The 22,436-nt window shown below is 34.3% G+C and overlaps 1 protein-coding gene across 1 annotated transcript in view; it reads left to right on the plus strand.

The window, feature by feature from the left end:
• The window catches only part of MTBP (MDM2 binding protein), a 74,512-nt gene extending 65,510 nt beyond the window's left edge, over window positions 1-9,002 (plus strand). Inside the window, exons 18-22 of the mRNA XM_051971032.1 lie at window positions 1,635-1,901; window positions 4,531-4,777; window positions 5,539-5,652; window positions 6,872-6,937; window positions 8,665-9,002. Of these exons, the coding sequence (XP_051826992.1) occupies window positions 1,635-1,901; window positions 4,531-4,777; window positions 5,539-5,652; window positions 6,872-6,937; window positions 8,665-8,703 (733 nt within the window). The 3' untranslated portion in view covers window positions 8,704-9,002. The remainder of the gene's footprint in view (window positions 1-1,634; window positions 1,902-4,530; window positions 4,778-5,538; window positions 5,653-6,871; window positions 6,938-8,664) is intronic.
• The last annotated feature ends 13,434 nt before the right edge of the window (window positions 9,003-22,436 follow it).

The following is a 22,436-nucleotide window of genomic DNA, read 5'->3' on the forward strand; positions in this document are numbered from 1 at the left end:
CCCTTATTCCTAATAAGAAAGGGTGCAGCCTCTGAAGTTTGGCTCTTTTTAATTGTATTTTTCTTAAGGTCAGGAAAGCTATTTTTAGGAAAGCACTCACTCTGCTATTTTCCCAAAATTTGTATACCTTATCTTGTGATTTTGAAGATTTTTTAAAGTCATTTTATTATAAGAGCTTCACTTTGATCATTTTACTTTCCTTCTGTTTCTTTTCTACCTCTACAATATCAACTTTGTACAGATAGTACAGATATTTATGACCATGATTTTTTTTTAATTGTTAGGATGCGTTTTTCTTTTGTTTCTAGTGTTCTGCCTGATAATACTTTAAATTATTTAATCATTTTAATTCTGCAGCCCATTGGGCCAGTGATTTGTGAAAACAAGTCTATAATTACTTATATGAACAAGTCTATAATATAGTCTATAATAAACTCTATAATAAAATCTATAATAAGACTTGATGGGTCAATAATTAATAGGTTGGCATTTTTTAAGTGTCTGCTATGTGCTAGGAACTGCTAGGTGCGAGGAATACAGAGAAAGCTAAATAGCCTAGTTTCCTTGTTCATAAAAATATAATCTAAAGGATGGCTATGTAGTGCAGCCAATAGAGCACTCGCCATAGAATCAGAAAGACCTGAGTTCAAATCCAGCCTCAGACACGCAACATTTAGTAGTATATGGTCCTGGGCAAATCACTTAATCCTAATTGCCTTGCAAAAAAAAAAAAAATTTTTTTTTTACTTCCCCCTAAAATATATCACATTTCATTTTTTTATAGTATAATTTGCCTGCTGCCTTTCTCTTGGCGTAATACAATGTCATAGTTTTCTTGCAGTTTTACCTCTAGACTGTTGGTTGGTTTCTATCCCTCAAGTCCTCCACTCAGCTGTCAGATTGATTTTTCTAAAGTACTGGTTTGACCACCTCCCCATTTCCTTCCCTATTTGGTAATGTGAAATATAAATTCCTTTCTTTGGCTTGGAAAGTCCTTTGCAACTTAAACATTTCCTAACTTTCCATCTTCTTACTTCTTATTCTTCTCTATTCTGTGAACCAGTGAAACTGGCATTTTTGCTAAGCCTTGATCTCCTTTCATTGATCATTTTCACTGGCTTTTCTCTATCCCTGAAATATCCCTTGTAGTTTCTCTGGTTTCCTTCAAGTCTCAAGTCTCAACTGAAACCTCACTTTTCCCACTTGTCCTTCAATCTGAATACCTTCCCTCTGATACCACTACTGATTTATCCTGTATGTATCTGGCTTGTAGATAGTGCTTCCCATGTTGTCCTTCTCATTATTCAGACTGAGCTCCCTCTTTATTTTTCTTTGTATCCCTAGTGTTTAGACAGTGCCTTTACTATGCCTAGTAGGCACTCAATTCCAGTTGAATTGATTTGATGTTTTACTACCAGGATATTTTAATTTACTGAGTATTGTTCATTGTTCAATACCGTTACTCAAAATATTATTAATAAGCTTATCCTGAGTACTGATTCATGGGGAAATAAATGTGTTTTGAGACTTGTCTTATTTGTTCTTTGTTTTCTGATTTGGAAAAAGGATAAGAAACCTTCTTCTATATCTACTCAAACAAACTTTAGTTTCAGCATCTTTTTCTTCACTTTTAGATATTGTCTGGATGACCGAAAAGCCTTAGAAAGGGATGGAGGATTTTCTGAACTTCAGTCTCGTCTCATTCGTTATGAAACTCAGACTACATGTACAAAAGAGTGTTTCCCTGTACCTTGTGTCTTGAGCCCTCTTCCATCCCCTGCAGTTTTGTCAGAGCCTGGGAGTGTCCCAGATGGAGAAGCTTTGCAGAGCGAACTTAGAACTGAAGTATCCAGACTGAAGCGGAGATCAAAAGATACAGATTGCTTTTATCCCACAAAGAGGTAATAAATAGGGATAAAAAAAAAAGCAGTGGCAGAAAGTTTCTCTCTAGTGCAAATGAAACTTTTTCATCTCTCTATATTTTTAAAAGATGCTTTCTAGGTGGATGCTAATTTCTTTAATCCCTTTGTTGTAGCAGTATCATTTTTTATTCCTAATAATAGGCAAGCATAGATTTCAAGATAAACCGAAAGTTTCAGAAAGACATAATACAGTGTTTCATTTTATACGAGAAACTTATGTAATTTGCTAGATTGATTTAAAAAAATCACAAAATCAAATTTCTATATGCTTTGTCATATAATTTTAAAGTCTAAAAATCATAAAATCAAGGTGGATGACACGTAATATAAATTCTGTTAAATTTTTTCTTGTACTTTTTAGACTTTTGTAGCCCACAGAAATTCATTTTGTTGAATAATTTAAAATAACAGAATGAAATTAATTCCATATAGTCATATAAGTCATTAGTCATAATTAATCTTCAAACAAGCCATACTTCACTAAATGGAGGAAAAGTGAGTTTATGATTTTTTTGTTCACAGATAATTGTGCACTCAGTGTAACCTCTACAACTGAAATGCAACAAAATATGCCTTGATTTTCTGGCACTTGTGTTTATTTTGGCCTAAAAATTAACACTAAGAAAACACAGGTACTCCATCAGCCAATAGCACACCATTCATATGTGGAACCACAAGTTATAGCAAATGGAGAAGTTCTGAATGCTGTAGATAAGTTTACTTATCTTGGCAGTATAATTTCTGGAATGAACACAAATGATGAGGTTGGTTCATTCCTAGAGTAAGCTCAGTGTGTGGAAAGCTCCAAGGAAAGTGTGGGAGAGGAGAGATATTAGACTGCTCACCAAACTGAAGGTCTAGAGAGCCATTATGCTGACCTCATTGTTGTATGCCTGTGAAACCTGAACAGCACCAAGGCAGGAAATTGAATCATTTCCATATGAATTGTCTTAGAAAGATTCTGAAGATCTCCTGGCAGGATAAGATACTAGACAACTGAGGCCCTTTCTCAAATTAAACTGCCAAGCATTCAAACTCTACTGCAGGGAGCATAGCTCTGATGGGCTGGCCTGTTGTTCAAATGCCAGTTGTATATTTGCCTAAAAGACAATTTTATGGAGAACTCACACCATATAAGCACTCATATGATGGTCAAAAATGGTGATAAAAGGAAAGTCTCTATGAAGAACTTGGTAATCAATTGTGTGACATGGGAGACAATGACATAAGACTTCCCAGCATGGCATATCCTACCAAAGAAGGTGTTTTGCTTTGAGCAAAGTAGAATTTCAGGAGTTCAAAAGAAATGAGCTATTCAAATTTAGAGACATTTCCATTCCAAATGTTCATATGAACTACTTGTGTCTGACCTTTAGTAGAATTTTCCAACCTCATATTGTCTGATCAACCACAATCATACCTTGACTTCAACACAGTGATGTCACTATTGGTCCTCTTCAAGAACAAAGGATAATAACCAACTGTAGCAAGTAGATAAAACTTTTTCATGGAAGGTCTTAATGAAGTCCTTATGCACTTTTAAAACTTAAAAGTAAAATTTAGTTGTATAAATGGTAATAGATAAATGGCAAATGTTTAAACGTTAGGAGATAAATTTTGGGTTAGACATTGGAAAAAATTTTTAAAGGGCTGTCAGGTCTGCTTTTGCTAGAAAAATTGAGACCCAAATTAGCTATGAGAAGATGACTTTAAAAATACTCCCCCTCCCCCCACAATGCAGATAACTTCTAGCATAACAACAATTTAAATTATTAAATTTGGTAAAAAAAAAAAAAAAATACTTATGGGCTCTTGCAAAAGTGGGGATTTTAATTCATTCCAAAGCAATTTATAAGAATATTAGCGAGATTAAGGAGCAATAAGAATTACATAGTTATACTTAACTTGCATTAATATCGTAATAGTTCTACTTATCTGTGCAACAATATTTTATAAGGTATGTCATATTCCTTGAATACTACTACCTGTACAAAACACTTCCTTTTCTAATGTTGTCTTAAGAATAATTATTTTCTATTACATACACCAAAGCGAAATGAGTACAGGAATTTTAACTAGTAGCTTTAGATTCAGTGTAAGAAATACCATTCTAATAGCTCTATTTGAAAATAGAATGGGCTGCCTCATGAGTGTAGTGAGTTTCCCATTAATGATAGTTACCAATCATAGAAGAAATTAATGCTCTGGGAAAGAGAAAGACCAAAATTATTTTTTAGATCCTATCCTTCTTTAGTACTCTATAATCTGTGGTATATGAAGACTTTATTTTGAAAGCTAAACAAGCTTATAGTACCAGAATATAATAAAACTCAATTCCTATGTAGGTGGGAAAGAAGTCTTTGCTGTTGCTTGTCCAATATGTTAGAAATATTAGTTTAGAATGTTGTTTCTAAACACCATTCTTTTTAAAAAACCAAATAACCAAACTAATTGTGCTGTATTGATTACTTGTGAAATTAGAAAGAAATTAGTTTCCTATTCTCTTGTTTTTGAACTCCTAAATACCAGAGGACATGTTTATATAGAAAATGGATGTCATAGCAAATACATATTTATTTAACTTGTTTTTGTTTTTTTTTCCTAGCAGATTAACAAAATCTGAAAGCTCTGATTCACTTCTTTCTCAAGCAAGTAGTAATGGTGGACTTCATCATACGGTGACAACTACAAGATCTAACCCACATCGATCTTTATCTGCATCTTGTTCATATATTCAGGCAGCTAGTTCTGAAGTTCGAAAAGTAACTTCAAAGGCAGGTGTAGGTCAGAGAAATGTACAAGAATCAGACCCGAAAAGGCAAGCAAAGGAATCAAGATCACAGAAACATACTCGGGTAAAGATTTCTTTCACTTGGTCATAATAATTATTGGGAAAATTATATTCTGTTCTAAAAATAATACAAAAGAAAAAATGCAGAATTTTATGGAAGTAATATGGAAATTCAAAGCATAGATATCAGTTCTGAATTCATAGTTATCATATCCTGCTAATATAATTAACATAAAGTATATTCATTTACCTATTTCATATATAACTTTTTTCAGAACTGAATATATATAAGTGTATATACATGCATACACACACACATATTGTAAACATGTGTATTTAAGTAGATTATATATGTAGATATGGCTATAGATATAGTATATCTGGATAAATACAAGTTTGACCATATATAAACATCTATATAGCTATATGTGTATATACACATACATATGCATACAGATACACCCAGATATTGTATAATGAAATACAAAATAATAAGTGGCTTCTATGTCGTGCAGTGTCAGACCTAGAGTCAGGAAAACTTATCTTCTAGATTTCAGATTTGACCTCAGATGCTAGCTGTGTGACCTTAGACAAGTCACTTAATCCTGTTTGCCTCATCTATAAAATGAGCTGGAAAAGGAAATGGTAAACCACTTCAGTATCTTTGCCAAGAAAACCCTCCAGGGAGTGGGAGGAGAGAGTCACAAAGAATTGAACATGACTGAAATGACTAAACAACAAAAATAATTATATAAAATATCAACCTGCAAAAGTTTTGCTTATGCATTTTTCAGAAATTTTGTCATGCATTGTATTCTCTTCAAGATGCTGAAAGAAGTGGTTACTAAAACTCTAAAGAAATACAGCATTTCTGAGGACCATGATTGTTTTTCAGCCTGTAGTCAGCGTCTCTTTGAGATATCTAAATTCTATCTAAAGGTAAGATGTCTTCCTCTGTGATCAGAGTTTTGGTCTAATTCTTAGATTTGTGTATGGTTTTAATAATTTTTTTTTAAAACAGCAAAATTATAGCCAATTTTCCAAACCTTGACAATGAGAGTCAGGAGTAACAAGAATTAAATCAAGGTGCATCTTCTTTTCTTCTCCCTCTTCTCTTTCCAGTCTTTTCTATTCAGGTTGTCAGTGACATTTATTGATTGCCTCTGGTATGCCAAATAGTTTGTTAAGTGCCAGGGATACAAAGAAAAAAGACAATACTTGCTCTCAAGGAGCTCACAAAATTACCAATTTTCTGAAAGCTATGTTATATACACTCAGTCTTTCTTTTAAGCTCAAGGTGTATAAATATATTATACTGGATATAATGTATTTAAATTAGCAAATGACAAGACATCACACTCAATATATTGGGTATCAAAATTTGAATCCAAAATGATGAATGAATGAATCAAAAAATAATTATGACATAGCGGGATGTGTGCTAAATTCTTAGGATACAAACAGAAAAACAAGCATGGGGAGGACTGATGTGCAGCAAAAGTTTAGGAGGTTAAGATAGTTGGAAAGTGGAAAAGCAGATCAGTACCCATTCAGAAACATGGTGAAGTTGATTTGGTCATAATTTGACCAATCTTGTAAAATTAAATGTATTAGAAATAAACATAGTTTTTTCTTAGTTTCAAACAGTCAACTGCATGAGTTAGAAGAGAAGTGACTAAACAGCAATTTGTAAAAAAAAAGTATCCATGAAGAATGTAAAGTAACCAAAAACCTGTGCATAAATATTTCTTTAAGAGTGCCCTACCAGTTCTGAAAGTGTGATGACTTTACAATGTTTTATAGTTGCCATAGACTGCTTTATTCAAAATGTAATTAATAGGCAGCATAATTAAGGAAAGAATGTGAGACTCTAAAGTAGGAAAGATCTGGGTTCAAAATTCAAGTGCATGGTAAGCGGATAAAATGGAGTCGATAAAAGTAACCTTTTACTTTAAATGCCTATCCTTAAATTGTGCTAAAAATAGAAACTGATTAATATGGTCTTCACAAGTATAACAGGTATTCTCGTTTATAAGTTGATGAGACTGAACAGTGTTTATTTTTTTTAATTTTCCCCCTTCATTCATTACTATACAAAGAAGATAGAATAATCTGCATAACCTCATGAGCATTATTTATGTGATTATATTACATTTAGGATCTGAAAACTTCAAGAGGTCTATTTGAAGAAATGAAGAAAACAGCAAATAGCAATGCTAAACAGGTAGGTCGCCTATTTAGGTCTTTCATAGTTGTTTTAGTGGTTTTGGGAAGATTTGGTGTTCCTAGTTTCAGTTCAAGGAAAAAAGAAAGAGTGCAAAAACATGGCAGAGTTAGCAGACAGAAAGTAGAACCAGGCTGCTTCATTGAAGGAAAATTTATTAAAAAGGGGCAGTCTGGGAAGAGTGAGGATCATGGACCTGATACATGTTGAATGTGTGGGGAATTGGGAACTAGGCATATTCAACTCCTTTCCTCTCGTTGCCTCTCTATAAGTTGGTTCACAGATATATCCCTTTAAGAAAATTATTTCATTGACTTATTTTAATAACATCATATTTAGAAATGTTAATTGAATTCCTTAAAAATTATGTATATATGTATAATGTTTTTCTGTGTTTTAAGTATTAAGAGTAAATGTTTAGGACGACTAGTTGGTGCAGTGGATAGAGCACCAGCCCTGAAGTCAGGGAAACCCGAGTTCAAATCTGGCCTCAGACACTTAACATTTCCTAGCTATGTGACCCTAGGCAAGTCATTTAACCCCAATTGCCTCAGCAAAAAAAAAAAAAAAAAAGTAAATATTTAGTTATTTGCAGTTATTTTAAGAAAAGTTCTGCACTCTCCCCCCATCTTTCTCCCCCCCTCCCCCACCCTTTTAGGAAAAGTGCTCACCTACTGCAAGCCTTACTTTGTCACCACTATGTTTGGCTGGTCTGGAAATTTCCTGAAGCCTTTACTCCAGTGTCATGTATGCACTAGAAATTCAATCAGTATATTTTAAATAAATTTTGGAGAGTTACATATGATTTTAGTAGAGCTGTCCTTTGTGAAGAGTATGACTTACATCCTAAATCAGTTGTCCAAGACAGTATTTAAGATGTTGCTATAGTTAATGAAGCTGCTTATTTAAAGATATATTAATTCCAAGTTAAAGAATACAAGTTCTGTTTTCAATCAGTTCTGATATTCTGGCTTTGCTTCTTTTGAAATGAACTCTCTGAAATATGTTTTTTATGAAGGGGAGACATTTAGACTGTTAATAGTGTGGCAGAAATTAGGCATTAACCAACATCTAATGCTCTATATCAGGGGTCCTCAAACTATGGCCCGTGGGCCAGATGCAGCAACTGAGGACAATTATCCCCCTCATCCAGGGCTATGAAGTTTCTTTATTTAAAGGCCCACAAAACAAAGTTTTTTGTTTTTACTATAGTCCGGTCCTCCAGCAGTCTGAGGGATAGTGAACTGGCCTCATATTTAAAAAGTTTGAGGACCCTTTCTCTATACCAAGATAAGGTTGAAATGGGTTCATAACTTAGACCTAAAACAAGTAAATCTTGTCTACTACAAGTAGATTAGGAGAGTAAAGAATATTCTACTTGCCAGATCTGCACAAAAGGGAGGAATTTATGGCCAAAGAAGAAGTAGGGAACATTATGAAATGCAAAATAGATAATTTTAATTATATTAAATTAAATTTTATGAAGGACAGTAGACAGTATCATACTCTGCAGTAAAAGTATAACAAAGTTCTTTTAGTAAATAAAAAATATTGTTGCATTTCTAAGATCAAGTCAGATCTAACATTCTTTCATGTAAAGTGTCCATTATACTTTTTTGAAATGTAGACCATAAGGTAATAGTTTTCTCAAATATTTAGATTTTCTAACTCTTTCTGTTCTGTATTGACACATTACCAGAATAATCTAAATTTTCTTTTTTCTACAGGTGATTGAATGGGTATTAGAGAAGACGAACAAGAAATAACAGATTGATTCTGTTTGAATATATTGTTAAATTATGGGAAGTTGTTTGACATTCTTCTGTCTCGCTGAAGTTCTAAGTTTCAAACTTGGCTCAAAAATTTGTTCAATTTAAGATTATTTTATTTTATTGACTTCCTTTAATCCCTACAGATTTAGGGATGTTTAGCTGTATACTTTTAAATTTATATGCATATTTATACTATTTTTCTGTACTTTTAACAAAAGAAAATATTTTATATGTTTTGTATGGTTATTATTTACAGTTATTTTAAGAATACAATAAAACAATTTTATTTTCCATTTCTTGGATAGAATATATTATTTGACCAAATTACAGATCTCTGCAATTTTGTTATTTGCCCTTCCTTTTAGACCCAAACTATCAATTCCTAACATAAAACTTGATGGTTTTCCTAAAGTTCTTTTGTACATTAATGAATATTGCCTCACCTCCTTTCAATGGCCTAGAAGTAGTGAGTTTATGAGAACCTGTGAGTTTAGAAATTTGGCGAGGGGTAAAAAAATGAGATGAAAAGAAGAATAGCAATAGCAAACTTCTCAGAGTAATCGTCCAAATTTTGAAGCTTGTCTAGCAATGAGCAATTATTCTCCTTCCACAGGATCACTATTCACTTCCCCAAGGGGAAAAAGATCTCTCCCAAGTTGCTTAAATTTTTCTTCTGTATCTTGCCTGGATTCTGGAATTCTGGAATTCTGCCATTGAACGATTTCTTTTTCTTTTAAATTAGGTAAGCATCTTCCTTTTTAAAATGCAAATGCTTATAGGCAAAAAGGCCAGGGACTCTTAGGCATTTTTCACTTAGTATGAGTTAGTTTAATGCATAGCTTTCCCTTAACATCTAAGTAAGGTCTTCTGCTCTATGGAAATCAAAGTTTTAATTTGATGGGGGGAAGAATGAATACCTTAAGAATAAGGCACAGCCTTGCTGGGAGAGGAGATAAGAGGGAGAAAGTTTAAAAAAAAAAAAAAAAAACTTCAAAATTTTGAAACCAGAAAAGGGGAAGAAAATATTTTTCTCTCTTTTGTGATTCTTTTTTCAGTAACCACTCTAAAAGGCACTTGCTTTTCAACTGAGAGCAGGGGTCCAGAATTAGCCACCTTGGACCAATCCATCAGTCACCATTTATTAAGTACCTACTGTTGCTGGGCTTTGAATATTCAAAGACAAAAATGGAATAGTCCCTGCCTACATACTTTCTTAGTTGGTTTTCATTGCAACTCTTGGAAGATAGGTGCAGTATTATAAGTATTTTTGTAGTTCTATATTCTTATATCTAGTTTTATAGTTCAGTGGAACACTGAAAGTCAGAGAAATTAGGAGACTTGCTCATATGCACACAAAGTGTATATGCCAGAGTCAGCATTTGAATCTTGTTCTCTCTGATTCTTGCTTTGGCTGTGACATCATGTGCTCCTATACAATTTGTTGTCGTCCACTTTTTCCAAAATTATTATTATTGTTATTATGGAAAAATTATTTCCATAGTGGGAATCATTCCCATATTTTAACTTTTTTTTGTTTCAGAATTAAATCTATTGTGTTAATATATTATTTTTGAAAAATAATTTCTCTACTTTTCAGTCACTTTTTGAAAAGCAAATGACTTTTCACTCATTTAGCAATTTGTACCCTTAGATCATTAACAGCCTTTGCTCTTTTAATTCTGTGGGTTTCATAGACAAAAGTTTTTTGGAATCCTTATCTTTCTCTTTCCTCCCTAAGGCCCTGTGGATGTTTAAAGGATAGTTTATATCTTTTCATTTAAACTTTTATAAATAGATACATCTTATTGATTAGTAGTTTTTAAATTTCTTTCAAATGGAGATAATTATTATGATGGGGAAATTTTGAAGCATATCTAAATTATTAAATGAAGCATTTTGACTTTTGTTATTCTATTCTTCATTTTGAAGAGCACCAGTAATATCACAAGATAATGTTAAGTGAATTGGAGTTCAGTGTGGCAGAGTTGCACAAAGTCTTGCTCTCTCTTCCAGAGTAAATGAAGTCTAGTAGCAAGACAAAAATCAAGAGGCCTAGTGATGATGTGACATGCAGTGGATCTCCTTCATGGCTATTGGAATAAATTGTTCTTGTTCACCTATCCTACTAGCAGAGGTCTTCATATGCTTAGGGTAGACATACCTCTTAACTTATCAAGAGGTTTGAAACCCATTGGTTACTCTCAATCTGTTTTAGCTCATCTGCTGAAATGATTTTACCAATGGGTGACTTCTTTGTGTGATACAGCTTCCTGAAGCCACAGATGAGAGTTAGATAAAGGTGGGCACCAAAGATGAATGAGCATCCTTTTCAGGACTTAGGAAGCCCTAACACCAGATGTGCTAGTCCTTCCTGGATATCCCATACTCCTTATTCACAAAATGAAGAATATCTATTTTAATATGGCTTTAAAAATACATTTTCTATCTCTGATACTTTCCCCTTAATTGAGAAACTATTGTGTTTTATTAGTATTGTAACTATTGGATAGGGAAATTGTCAAGCCATCTTTTGAAAAGGCACTTCATTTTTTATCTTTTCAGTTCTCAGAACAGTTGTATCAAACTCAAGTTGAAAAGGGGGCTACCATGACTTAGAAAACCTTGTTAAAGTTATTTATATTTTGTTGTATATTTATTTTGTCAAATTTTTCTCAATTACATTTTAATGTACTTCATTTGACATCTCTAACTCTAGAACTTTGGTAATCAAGTCATCCAGAGGTGAAATGCTTCAACTGTTTTAATTCAGAAGGTCATTTTATTTATTTATAATATGAGTTATCTGACCACCGAGAAGGAATTCTTTCTTCCTGATGTATAGATTTACTCTAAAATCAAGATCAAAAATATTATAGAGGTCACTTAGTAAATGTAATCAGAACTAAAAGAATTTTGTTTTATTTTTTCTCATCAAACTATAGTAAAATGAAGAATTGTCGTTTTCTGGGAATATTTCTTTGTAAGGAAATAAGACCAGGAATGAGGAAGCCTTCATTCAAAATTGATTCTCCATTTATTTACAAGCTCTTTATAAAAATTCCTTTCTCTGGGACCCTTTTTTCTTATCTGTTAAATAAAGGAATTGAACTAATGATCCCCACAATTTAGATGGCACAATTGATAGAATGCTGAACTTGGAATCAGGAAGAGCTGAGCTAAAGTATTTCCTCAGAACCCAGTGATGTAGTAGTAATGTTTAGTCTACTTATCTGTAAAACAAGAGAGTTGTTACTCCTCAGCCTCCAAAGCCCTTCTTCAATCAGGCTGTAAATAGTACTGAAGTGATTCTGACAAAAATCACTGATTATTTCTGAGCTATCTGTGTTGATCTGCCATTTGCCATGTGCTCTGTTCTACTGTGCTAGATTCTGGGAGGATAGAATAAACAGTTAACAAGAACTTACTCTAAAGTTTGGTTAACTTTCTTAAGGACATTATCTTCCTTAGCTGTAAACATGAATCCAAACTGCACAAAATTTGTGCCCAATGAGAAACTATGTAATTAAGTTCAATATTATGTGGAATAGAGTTTAGAAGAGAAAATCTAGAGGAGTTATGGAAGGAGTTGTGAAATAGGTTGGACTAGAAGAATGTTGGTAGAACTTCATAGAATCGCTCACAGTTGTAGAGCTGCAAGGGACCTCAGGCTTTGGAACCAAACCCCTTAATTTTATAGAGGAGAAAACAGGCTGAGATGAGGCTTACTCCAGGCAATACAGCTAAACATTGTCTAAAGCAGGATTTGAATGCATGCTTTTTAAATTCCAAGCCCAGTGCTCTAGTTACCTTGTTTTCTAATCTGATTTGAACAGATAAAAGAGAGAAAAGCATTCTAAATGAGGGAAATATCCTGAGTGAAGTCAGAGGTCTGTCTCACCTGAGTATTAGAAGTATGGGATATAGAAGACTCTTACATCACTCAAAATAGAAAGCAGAAAGGTCGTTTATTCTACCTCTGGAGGATGAGCCGTTCTATCACAAGATAAGGGAAAGAGAAAGCTCGTGGTAGGAGGGCTAAAAAAGTAGTAAAAAATACACTGCTTTTTATACAAGAAATTACGTCACAAATAAGAAAGCATTGAGAAGGGGAGGGGTAGGCATCTAATTGGTTGTTGCCATCTGGAGAATTGGAATGGAAGGTTTCTGTTTCCCTGAAATCACCTGATTTCTCAGGAAACAAAATCAGGCTTTCAGGTTTCAGGTATAGCTGGCCAACACTCAAGTACACATGGGACTGCACATATTATACATACAGGTCATAGGGGAAATGCAGAAATAATTAAAATACAGAAAAAAGAATTCACATATTCCTGTAAGTTCTTCACCTTCTCTCTCTATTCCACACAGGAAGAAAGCACTGAGGTATGTTTAAGCAATTAGGAGACTTGGTGGATAGAGAATGGCCCTGAAGTCAGTAAGACAAAAGTTCCAATCCAGCCTAAGACCCTAACTGTGTGACCCTGGACACATCTTTTAACTTCTGTTTGCTATCATCTATGGGAGAAGGAAATGTCAAACCACTCTAGTATCTTTGCCAAGAATTAATCCCATAGACAGCATTTGTACCATTGTAGTTCATTGGGTCAGAAAGAGTTGAACATGATTGAAAAACAATGAAAGCACCATCTCACCAACTGAAATGAATTCACCTCAGGATATCAGTGCCTTATTTAACATTCTCCTTCCTTTCCCTATCAATATTATTTGTATTTTAAAAGAAGACAATCTGGCAGTATGAGGGAAGGGGTTTTAGATCTGGAAGGGACCTGGGTGTTTAGTTCACTTGTGCATTTTATAGATAAGGAAAGGGGGATCCAGAATGGTAACTTATCCAGGGTCACACAGCAAATAGCATAGGAGGGATTGAACTAGGGGGTATGTTGATTGCTAAACTTTTAAAAAATTATCCTGCTTGAAAGTTTGTCTTTGGACTTAGCTCACTTAATCTTTTCCTGCTTTCCCTATTTTCTAAAAACATTAGACTTTGCAAGTCTGGAACACTCCCTGAACTAGATTAAAAAGTAATTGGGAAACAATAAAATAAATAAAAATATGATAGAACACAGATAATGTTAGGATGTGTTTTTCTCAGTCTATATGCAAACCAAATTTCCTTTTCTGTGGTTTACTGGCTCCTCCTCATGTTTGAGTTCATTTTTGCTGTCCTGGATTATGATTTCAGATATTGCTATTTCCCTAATGTGGTCAGAAATACCACCTAAAATAATGCCTCAGAGGAGGTATTTTAGGGACACTCGGTAAAACTTTTCAGGTGCAAAGATAATAGAAGTGTAATCAGACAAGAGTTTCTTCTTGAAAGACATAGATTAACAGCCAAAAAACATGCTGTCTTAAGTTTTACCTTTTCATCCATTTATTCCAAGATTCCTCTGTATGAAGAATTTAGTAAAATTCATATGTATATGAATAGCTGATGACTTAATCTCTTGAAAAAAGTTGGCTCTGGAGTTTCTGGTCCTTTTTCTCTTCAAGAGGCAGCCTATATCAGAACTAATGTATCTTTTTACTTCCTGATAGTTGACTTATATGAGTATCATAAATATGAACCTATCCTTAGTTGAGTCTGGATTCCCAACCGGTCCAAGAGAGGGTAACCCTGACAAAATTTTACTTTGTTCTTAACCATCTAGAGGTCACTCTTCATGCCCAGGCTGATTGACTTTATTAAGAACTTAATTCCCAGAAGCATAATTAACTGAAGTACTACAATAAAACTTGTGAATGAATAATAGGGTTAAGGGTTGGGGGTTAATATTTTGGGGAACTGGTTTTTTTTTCCATTTTTTCCTAAAAGTGTTCTAGGAGATTGATATCTTTCTGCCTTAGTAGGGATAGTATAAAAAAGATGAAATCTTTTTTTAGATAAATGAGGTTATTTTTGTACTTCTGAGTCATTAACATGTTGAGAAATATAGATGGCACATATGTTGAAGGTATGAGATTAGACTCAATTTATATTAACACTAAGGAAAACCCTAAAAATGTGTTTACTTTAAATAAATGAACAATAGTTTATATAAAGTGCACTGTATTTGGAATTATAGGTGCTGTTTTCAAATTTCACTCTGTGACCTTGGACAAGTCAATTAATCTGTACCTCTGTGAATTGAAGTGTTGGACAAGCCAACCTCCAAAATATGTTCCAGTTCTATATCTCTGGTTCTATTTTTCCTTTGACTTTGGATAAGTCATTTAATTTGGGCCTCAATTTCCTCAGCTGTAAAATAGTGTTGGACAAATGAACCACCAAAGTCTCTTTCAGTTCTGAATCCTGCTTTTATTTCCCATGTAATCTTGGACAAGTTACTTAACTAATTTATACCTTAATTTTCTCCCTTCTAAAATGAGGGAATTGGACTATATTGTAAATTGATTTCTAGCTCTAAATACTAAGTGGAGTCCAGAAATTAAAAAAAAAAAATCCTTTTAATTGACATATCCAGCAATTGGCTTTGGTTTCTGTGCTTTTTCCTAAATAGTAAGCACTTTAATGGATCATAGAGTATCTGGTAGTTCTCTTGAACACTAGGTTAACAATAGCAGCCACTATCTTTTAAAAGTTTGTCTTACTGCTGAACCCTCCCCACCCAGGTACCTCCCCCAAAATCATTGTCATTGTTCTTGTTATCCTATAAAAAAGCTTGCTCTTCCAATACTCAGGGCTGGACTCCTTGAGATGACAGTCTCCTCCGGCCCTGGGACCAAGATCCATTTTAATAAACTATTGCATTGGTCTCTAACCTCTGTCTTGCTCAGTTTCTTTGGCATTACAATGTATAGTTAACTCCTTAGAGAAAAAGAAGCCTGAACTTTGGTAGAGCAAAAGCTCACAACTTTAAGGATAAGACACAAGGCCAAATCTTAGATATCAAATATGTTTTAACAGATGAAAGGAAAGGACTTGTCCACTGTCCTGTAGCTGGGAACAGGTTAATGCCAAGCCTTCATTTTACAGTGTAGCATATCCTAGAATGGGACAGGGAACTGCTAACCAGAAAAAAAGCACAATTGGAGAGTTCTGGAAACCAACATAAAGTGATGGCAAGGAACTAGGCTTTCTCTTTTTAAAATTATATTTGGCTTTTTGTAGAATAAGAATGAAGCCACCAATGAGAGCAAGGGGAGAAGAATGTACTGCAGTCCCTCCTTTAATAGCTCTATTTCTGTTGTGTAAGAAGTGGCAGTTCGGATGAGGGGAGGCCAATTTATCCCCAACACTCCCTTCTAATTAAGAAAACGGATATTTGAAAAGCTGTGTTCTCAGAGGTCAGGACTGGCGCTGAAGGCTGTCTTCATTAAGTTGTCTCAGTATTGACTGCCGGTATTGGAGGAAGTTCGTTTGGGGAGGGTTAAAAATAAAACCAATTTAATCCTAATTAACAAATGTTCAGGCTTCTATCGTAGTTTTAAAAGGGTGGGGAAGGGGGAGAGAGGTGTTGTTTCCCTGTTAATTACTTTGCAGTGGTAACCTTTCCTGGCTGACCCAGTCCCAGGGAAAGCTTTTAACTAGAGATTGATTGGGACTGTTGTGATCCAGGAAGTCATTTGCTCATAGTCCACTTGTAAATGAGTCCAAACATTGTAGTCAGCATGCTTATAATGACTTTGGTTGTTTTCCTTAAACACAAATCTTTCAGGACTCAGGTGTGCCCCTCTTTCAGCAAATACTGTGGAAGAGATTGCTACAAAACACTTTGGACAAAATAAACAATTGAGAACTGATTAGATGCATTATATAAGGCTTAAAAAAAAAAAAAATCTATTCTAGAGCACCAGCCCTAAAGTCAGGAGGACCTGAGTTCATGGTTTCAGACACTTAACACTTCCTAGATGTGTGACCCTGGGCAAGTCACTTAACCCCAATTGCCTCAGCAAAAAAAAAAAAAAAAAAAAATCCACTCCAGGCTTCCAGTAATGATTCCCCAAGGTTATTTGAGAAATTAAAGTGACAAAAATTCAATTTGCTCCCATCTTTTTATGTAAAGTGAGACTATACTGAATCTCAGCGGTGTAAAGGATAAAGTAACAAAAAACATCCCAGGTCTCAGAAGAACTGGGTTTTGAGTCTTGGCTCCACCTTTTGCCAGCTGTTTGATCTTGGGCAGGACACTCTCTCTGTGGTCTTCAGTTCCTTCTGTTAAAATTTAAGGATTGACTTGGGTGTTCTGGAGTGTGAGAGAATCCAAATTGGACATTCTGTAATTATGTGAGAGATCAAAAGGTTCCAGTAAAGTACTTTTATCACTGGCTGAATCTGTTCATGGAAGCAGATCATGAAACACATCTTTGATACTTAATATCATGTAGCAATATTCAGAAAGAAGCATGATTGTAGGTTCATTAGATTTTATAATTTTTATAATTTGCTTTCTTGAAATTTAGGAAGACTGTTGAATTACTTTAAAACCCAAGTCTCACCTAATTCCTTTTGATGGCTTCTTGCTCTACCTGTTTGTTGTTGCAGAATATATAACCATTTTTTACGATGTCAGGACTGCTGATATGCTGTTTTTGACATAGATTTTAGTGGTATTATTTCCTGACTCCATGGAGTTTTGGGTGTCTGACAAGGTATTCCTTAGTGGGGAAAAACAAAAGTTATTCATTGGATTCTTCGACAGTCTCTGTTTAAAATCAATGTAGTCTGAGCCTAGGAGAATTAAAAATGTCAAGGTTTTTTATTAAAGGAAATATTAACAATATAATAATAGCTTAATCCTTAGCCTGTGATAGCTTTATAATAATGATTTCCCTGAGGACTGATTAAAAAAAAAAACAAAACCCTCTGATCTAGCATGAGGCAGTGCAGTATAGTGAGGGAATCAGAGGCCCAGAGTTCAAATCTTGCCTCTGATGTTTACTACTTTGTGACTTTGAAGAAATTATTCATCCTCCTTGAGACTCAGCTCACATGTAAAAAGAGAGGTTGGAATAGATGGTTTCTGGTCCTTCTCGGCTCTAAATCTATGATCTGTGATAGTGTCTCAGAATATATTCCTTCCCTCTCATTGTTGGAAAAGAAATAAGGATTTGAAAATCTATGCACAGTAAAAGTCAAAAATCTAAGAATGCCATAGATCCTTGGGAACTAGCTATCATTTTGGATTGTATGAGATTCATATTGCCTCAAATGGGCCATCTGAATGGGATTTTGTTATACGGAGTATTTTTTGTCATATGGAGATTTGGGATAGCTATTTATTATAATGAATTCTGTAGAATCTGGGAGAGACTTTGCATAATGCCCTTAGAACTTTCGATGTTTGTCTATAGTCTACCCTCTGGTGACCATAAGGTGATACTGCAGCTTTTTGGTAACTTCGAGCTCTGCATTGAAAATGAATTCTTAATGAATTCATTTTGTAGGCTGATTCTTGAAATTAAATAGCCCATAGGAAATTGTACTCAGGCCTCTCCCCTTCCCTTTGGGTCTGTTGGGGAAATGGGGCAAAGTAAGAGAATGGGAAGGTTAGAGATGAAATCAGGAAGGGACCTCTTTAAAGTCAGCAAGATGATTTTATTGAGTACAAAAGCCTCAGTATACCTTGGTGCACAATTTATGCAGAAGCATGCAAATTTTATGCAAACAATGCATGCATGTTTCTTGATTTAAAAGTCAGTCATACAACCTGGCTTTGTATCATTTATTCACAATATTTCTTTCCCATCCTATGGCACAATTGTCATGATAAAAACCCAACACTTCATCCTTTCTGCTCCCACTATAATGGGCTTGATTAAAGCAGTAGCATATCGTCATCAAAGATAATGTATCAAAGGTGCTGCCCATGTTCCTAGTATTGGTATAATTTCCCTCCTCTTGATGTGTCTAGGAAAGATGTATAATTGTAGAGTTCAAAATCTTTTCACAACTCCATTTTGCTAAGGGGACAAAAATTGTGTGTATGCAGTAGTTACATAAGCAGGAAGAGACTTATGACCTTTTTGGTTAAAAATCCATCCATAGTTATGACCTTTTTGGTTAAAAATCCATCCATAGTATTAGAGTGAATTAGGTAGAGAAGCTAGACATTTTGTAAGCTATTGAGGCCTTTAGTATTATTCCTGTGTTCCAACAATGATCACAGTAAAATCTTACTAATTACTTATAATGCAAGACAGGAAGAAAGTAGGCTAGTCTTAGAAAAAAGTCTGAGTTAGTGAAAGCTGGAATGAGTGACATAATGGAAAACACAAACAGATATGGTGTCAGAACTTGGGTTTAAAATCCAGGCTTTCCTATTTAGCAGTTCAGTTACTCTCTTGGGCATTTAATATAAGCTCTCTTGACCTGTTACCCTATCTGTAAAATGAAAATGCTGAACTAAATGATTCTTAAGGTCCCTTTTTTAACTTCTCTGTGTGTGTATAAATATATATGTACACATATATGTATTATATATATGCATGTTTCTATACACAAAAGGAAATGCATTTTTATCTTTATATGATAAATTTGTTATTAATAAGTGATGTTATAAATGGGTAATTTTATATCAGATAAGGAAAATTAAAAAATGAATTTCACAATAGGCTTTCATTAACACATAATGTGCCATAAACAGTAAGGTCCTTTAACATCTAAAAATTCATTGTTAACCTATTACTTGAAAGCACATTGAATAGATCATTAATTACTTGAACCCCTGGTTTGAAAAAACTTTGGATTTGAACCCTACTATTTGTAAGACAACTTAAAATATTTATTCATTTTTACTTATTGAAAAATTTGACATGAGAAAACTAAGTATGTTATAGGAGTCTTGTGTAGGAAACCTGGAATTAAGTTGTAACTACCTTTTTCTAGCTTTATGACCTCAGAATTCAGCTGCTTCTCCATAAAAATATTAGGAATGAGCTAAGTGATCTTTAAGCTCGCTTCTGACCTAACCAGACATCCTCTGATACCAGAGCTGAATTGCCCCCAATTGCAGTTCACTGGGGTTTGAAGTAATATCAAAAATACCATATCAAAAATTTTATATAAGACTTGGTTTTTATATTTTTGGTGGGGAAAATCTGTTTGAATGATCCAAAGTGTTATGATATAAAATTGTTCAAAATAAAGGAAGCATTATTTCTTAAGAAGAATTATGTTTCCTTTTATATTCTGAGGCCCTGACATAGCCAAGACCTGAAGGAGCCAAGACTCTTCCTGGGCTGAGTACCTTGCAATAAGCTCCATTACTCTCTGACCCTATTTCCATGTCTGGGAATGAATTACTCTTTTTTTTTCCCCCTGTGTGAGGAGCCCTGAGCTCTTTTGCTCCAGAAAGGTGTCTTGTGTGTCCAAGGATAAATGACTGACAAATAAAGGGGACAAATTAGTTGCTCCTGCTGCTTTCCTATTAAAATGATACAAAATTGATTGCATGCCCACCTTGTAACATGACTTAATCACTTTAACAAGCTGTACAGTTGTACTTCCTAAGGGAAATCAAATTTCGTTTGATTTGAAGCACCATAGGTGACCTGATAATTGATTTGGGGGTTCATGTTCAAAGAGTTCTATTGTATAGGGTATTATGAAATAAACTTTAGAAATAAAAGATTTGCCTGCAATGAAATACTATTTGTTATGAACAAGGCAATGTTTCATTTGCCATCACAAGACTAGTTTACATATCAAGTGCTTCTGAATACTTTATCCACCAACACAGAAAATGTTTTTGTTTAAAGAACAGCAAAATCTGGGATTTAATGTTGACACTCAGCTCTGATTTGACCCTCAGATTTGAATGAGAAACTCATTCTTTGTCATTTTGAACCATATAAACACATGCAAATACGAAATATGAGAACAACCACGAAAGAATTCCTCACATAGTTTAAAACAATTATACTTAGGGAAAAAAAAAAAAAAAGAATCCTTCTTATATTTTTTATCCTTTAAGAAAACAACACAATGAGAAGGTCTCTTACATTTTTATTTTTTTCATAAAATGTGTGTTTATGGAGGTCAGTCAAAAGGCATATGGTGGGTTTGAGTAGGTTCTACCACATAAGTGGAATTGAGAGAAAAACAGAAAAAAGGATTCCATCAGTCAGTCAATGATCATTTTATTAAGCACCTATTATGTGCTAGGCACTTTGCTAAGCCTTGGAAATACAAAAAGAAAAGACAGTTCTTGCCCTCAAAGAGCTCACAATTTAATGGGAAATGTGTGAGTAAAAAAGAGATGTCACAAAGGCCAGCTCAAGGGATGGCCTGATACTTTATTCAGGATGTCCAGAGAAAGCAAGAAAGGCACCCACCATGTTAGATGCAGCCTCTACACAGAATGTGAAGGAGAACATGGACATAGAGGCCCATAGGATTAGGGATGAGTGGTGATTTGCTTGGTGGGATGGACTACCCTCCTAGACAGGATCAAAGTTTCATTTGAATATTGAGGATAAAGAAACCCCTTTAAATAACTTTCTGATCTTGTTATAAGATTGATCTGGATTCATGTAGAGTGTGTGAGTGGGATGAGGTGGGAGTGCTCAGTATTAGAATGATTGAAAAGTGATACAGAGGAGAAAACTAGCTTTATCCTATTGCTGACATCTTGGCTGTGAGACCCCCCCCCCCCAAAAGTCACTTAAATTCTCAGTGTTCTGGACAACAAAATATAAATTGTAATTCGCCTTAATAGTGAGTTCTGTACCTTGAGCTCTCTAAAGTGAAGAAAATTTCAAGGAAATAGAGTGAAAGTTGTAAAGAAAAAAAAATGGAACTTCAAAAAAAAAAAAATTTACCCAAACTACTTAAGAGGTAGTAAACTTCCCATCATTGAAGGTATTCCAGTAAAAGCTAGAAGACCATTTGTCAGAACCGTTAAACTGCCTAGGTGAGTTGAATTAGCTAGTTCTAAAGGACTTTTTTTTTTTTTAATTTTTACATGTCAAATGTTATTACTATAAAAATCTGAAAGTTTTCTCCTAATCACAGATGGTCAGAATTAGAAGTGACTTCTTTGGTCTAACATTCTAACTTCCTGACCAGGAATCCCCTTTGCAACATTCACTCTTTATTCCACCCCCTATGCCTTCCAGGTGGTCCATTCTATTTGGGGAACTCTTATCTCTTTTAATCTTCTAACATGTTTCTAGTTTTGTTCATTATGGCTTAAGGGAACCCAATCCAGTGCCCCATGACAGCCATTTGAATATTTGAAGACAGCTGACATGTCAAATCTTAAACCCTAGCCTGTGGATTACTTATTTCAAACCATATTTAGTTCAAATCAAATTTCACCATAAAAAAGAAGACAAACCTTTAGAGTTTGGTGTACAGGTTAAAGTCAATTACAAAAAATACCATTACAATCAAATGCCAGCATAAGAAAAATATTTACTATCCTGCTTTGAAGACCAACTAATTCAATAAAATTTCACCATTACAACAAATTAATTTTTGCCATTCTCTTAATTCCTTGTAATAGATTTTCTCCTGTAATATTTAAGTAATTTTAGAGAAAAGCTATTGGAGCTGGGAATCCTTTGTATTTTTCACTTTACTCTTAAAGTCGTCCTGATGCCAGTCAATGAATTATCTAATATGACAAAAATAACTGAACAATCTTCAAGCCCATTTAGTCCTCTGTCTTTCTTCTGAAACTGTTGAGAAACCTGTCACATTATGTTCATCATTGTTGACTTTGCATTGTGTGCTGCCTGACTATAAATTGGATAATGGCTAT

This window comes from Antechinus flavipes, chromosome 1 (assembly GCF_016432865.1).
Source record: "Antechinus flavipes isolate AdamAnt ecotype Samford, QLD, Australia chromosome 1, AdamAnt_v2, whole genome shotgun sequence".
NCBI lineage: Eukaryota > Metazoa > Chordata > Mammalia > Dasyuromorphia > Dasyuridae > Antechinus > Antechinus flavipes.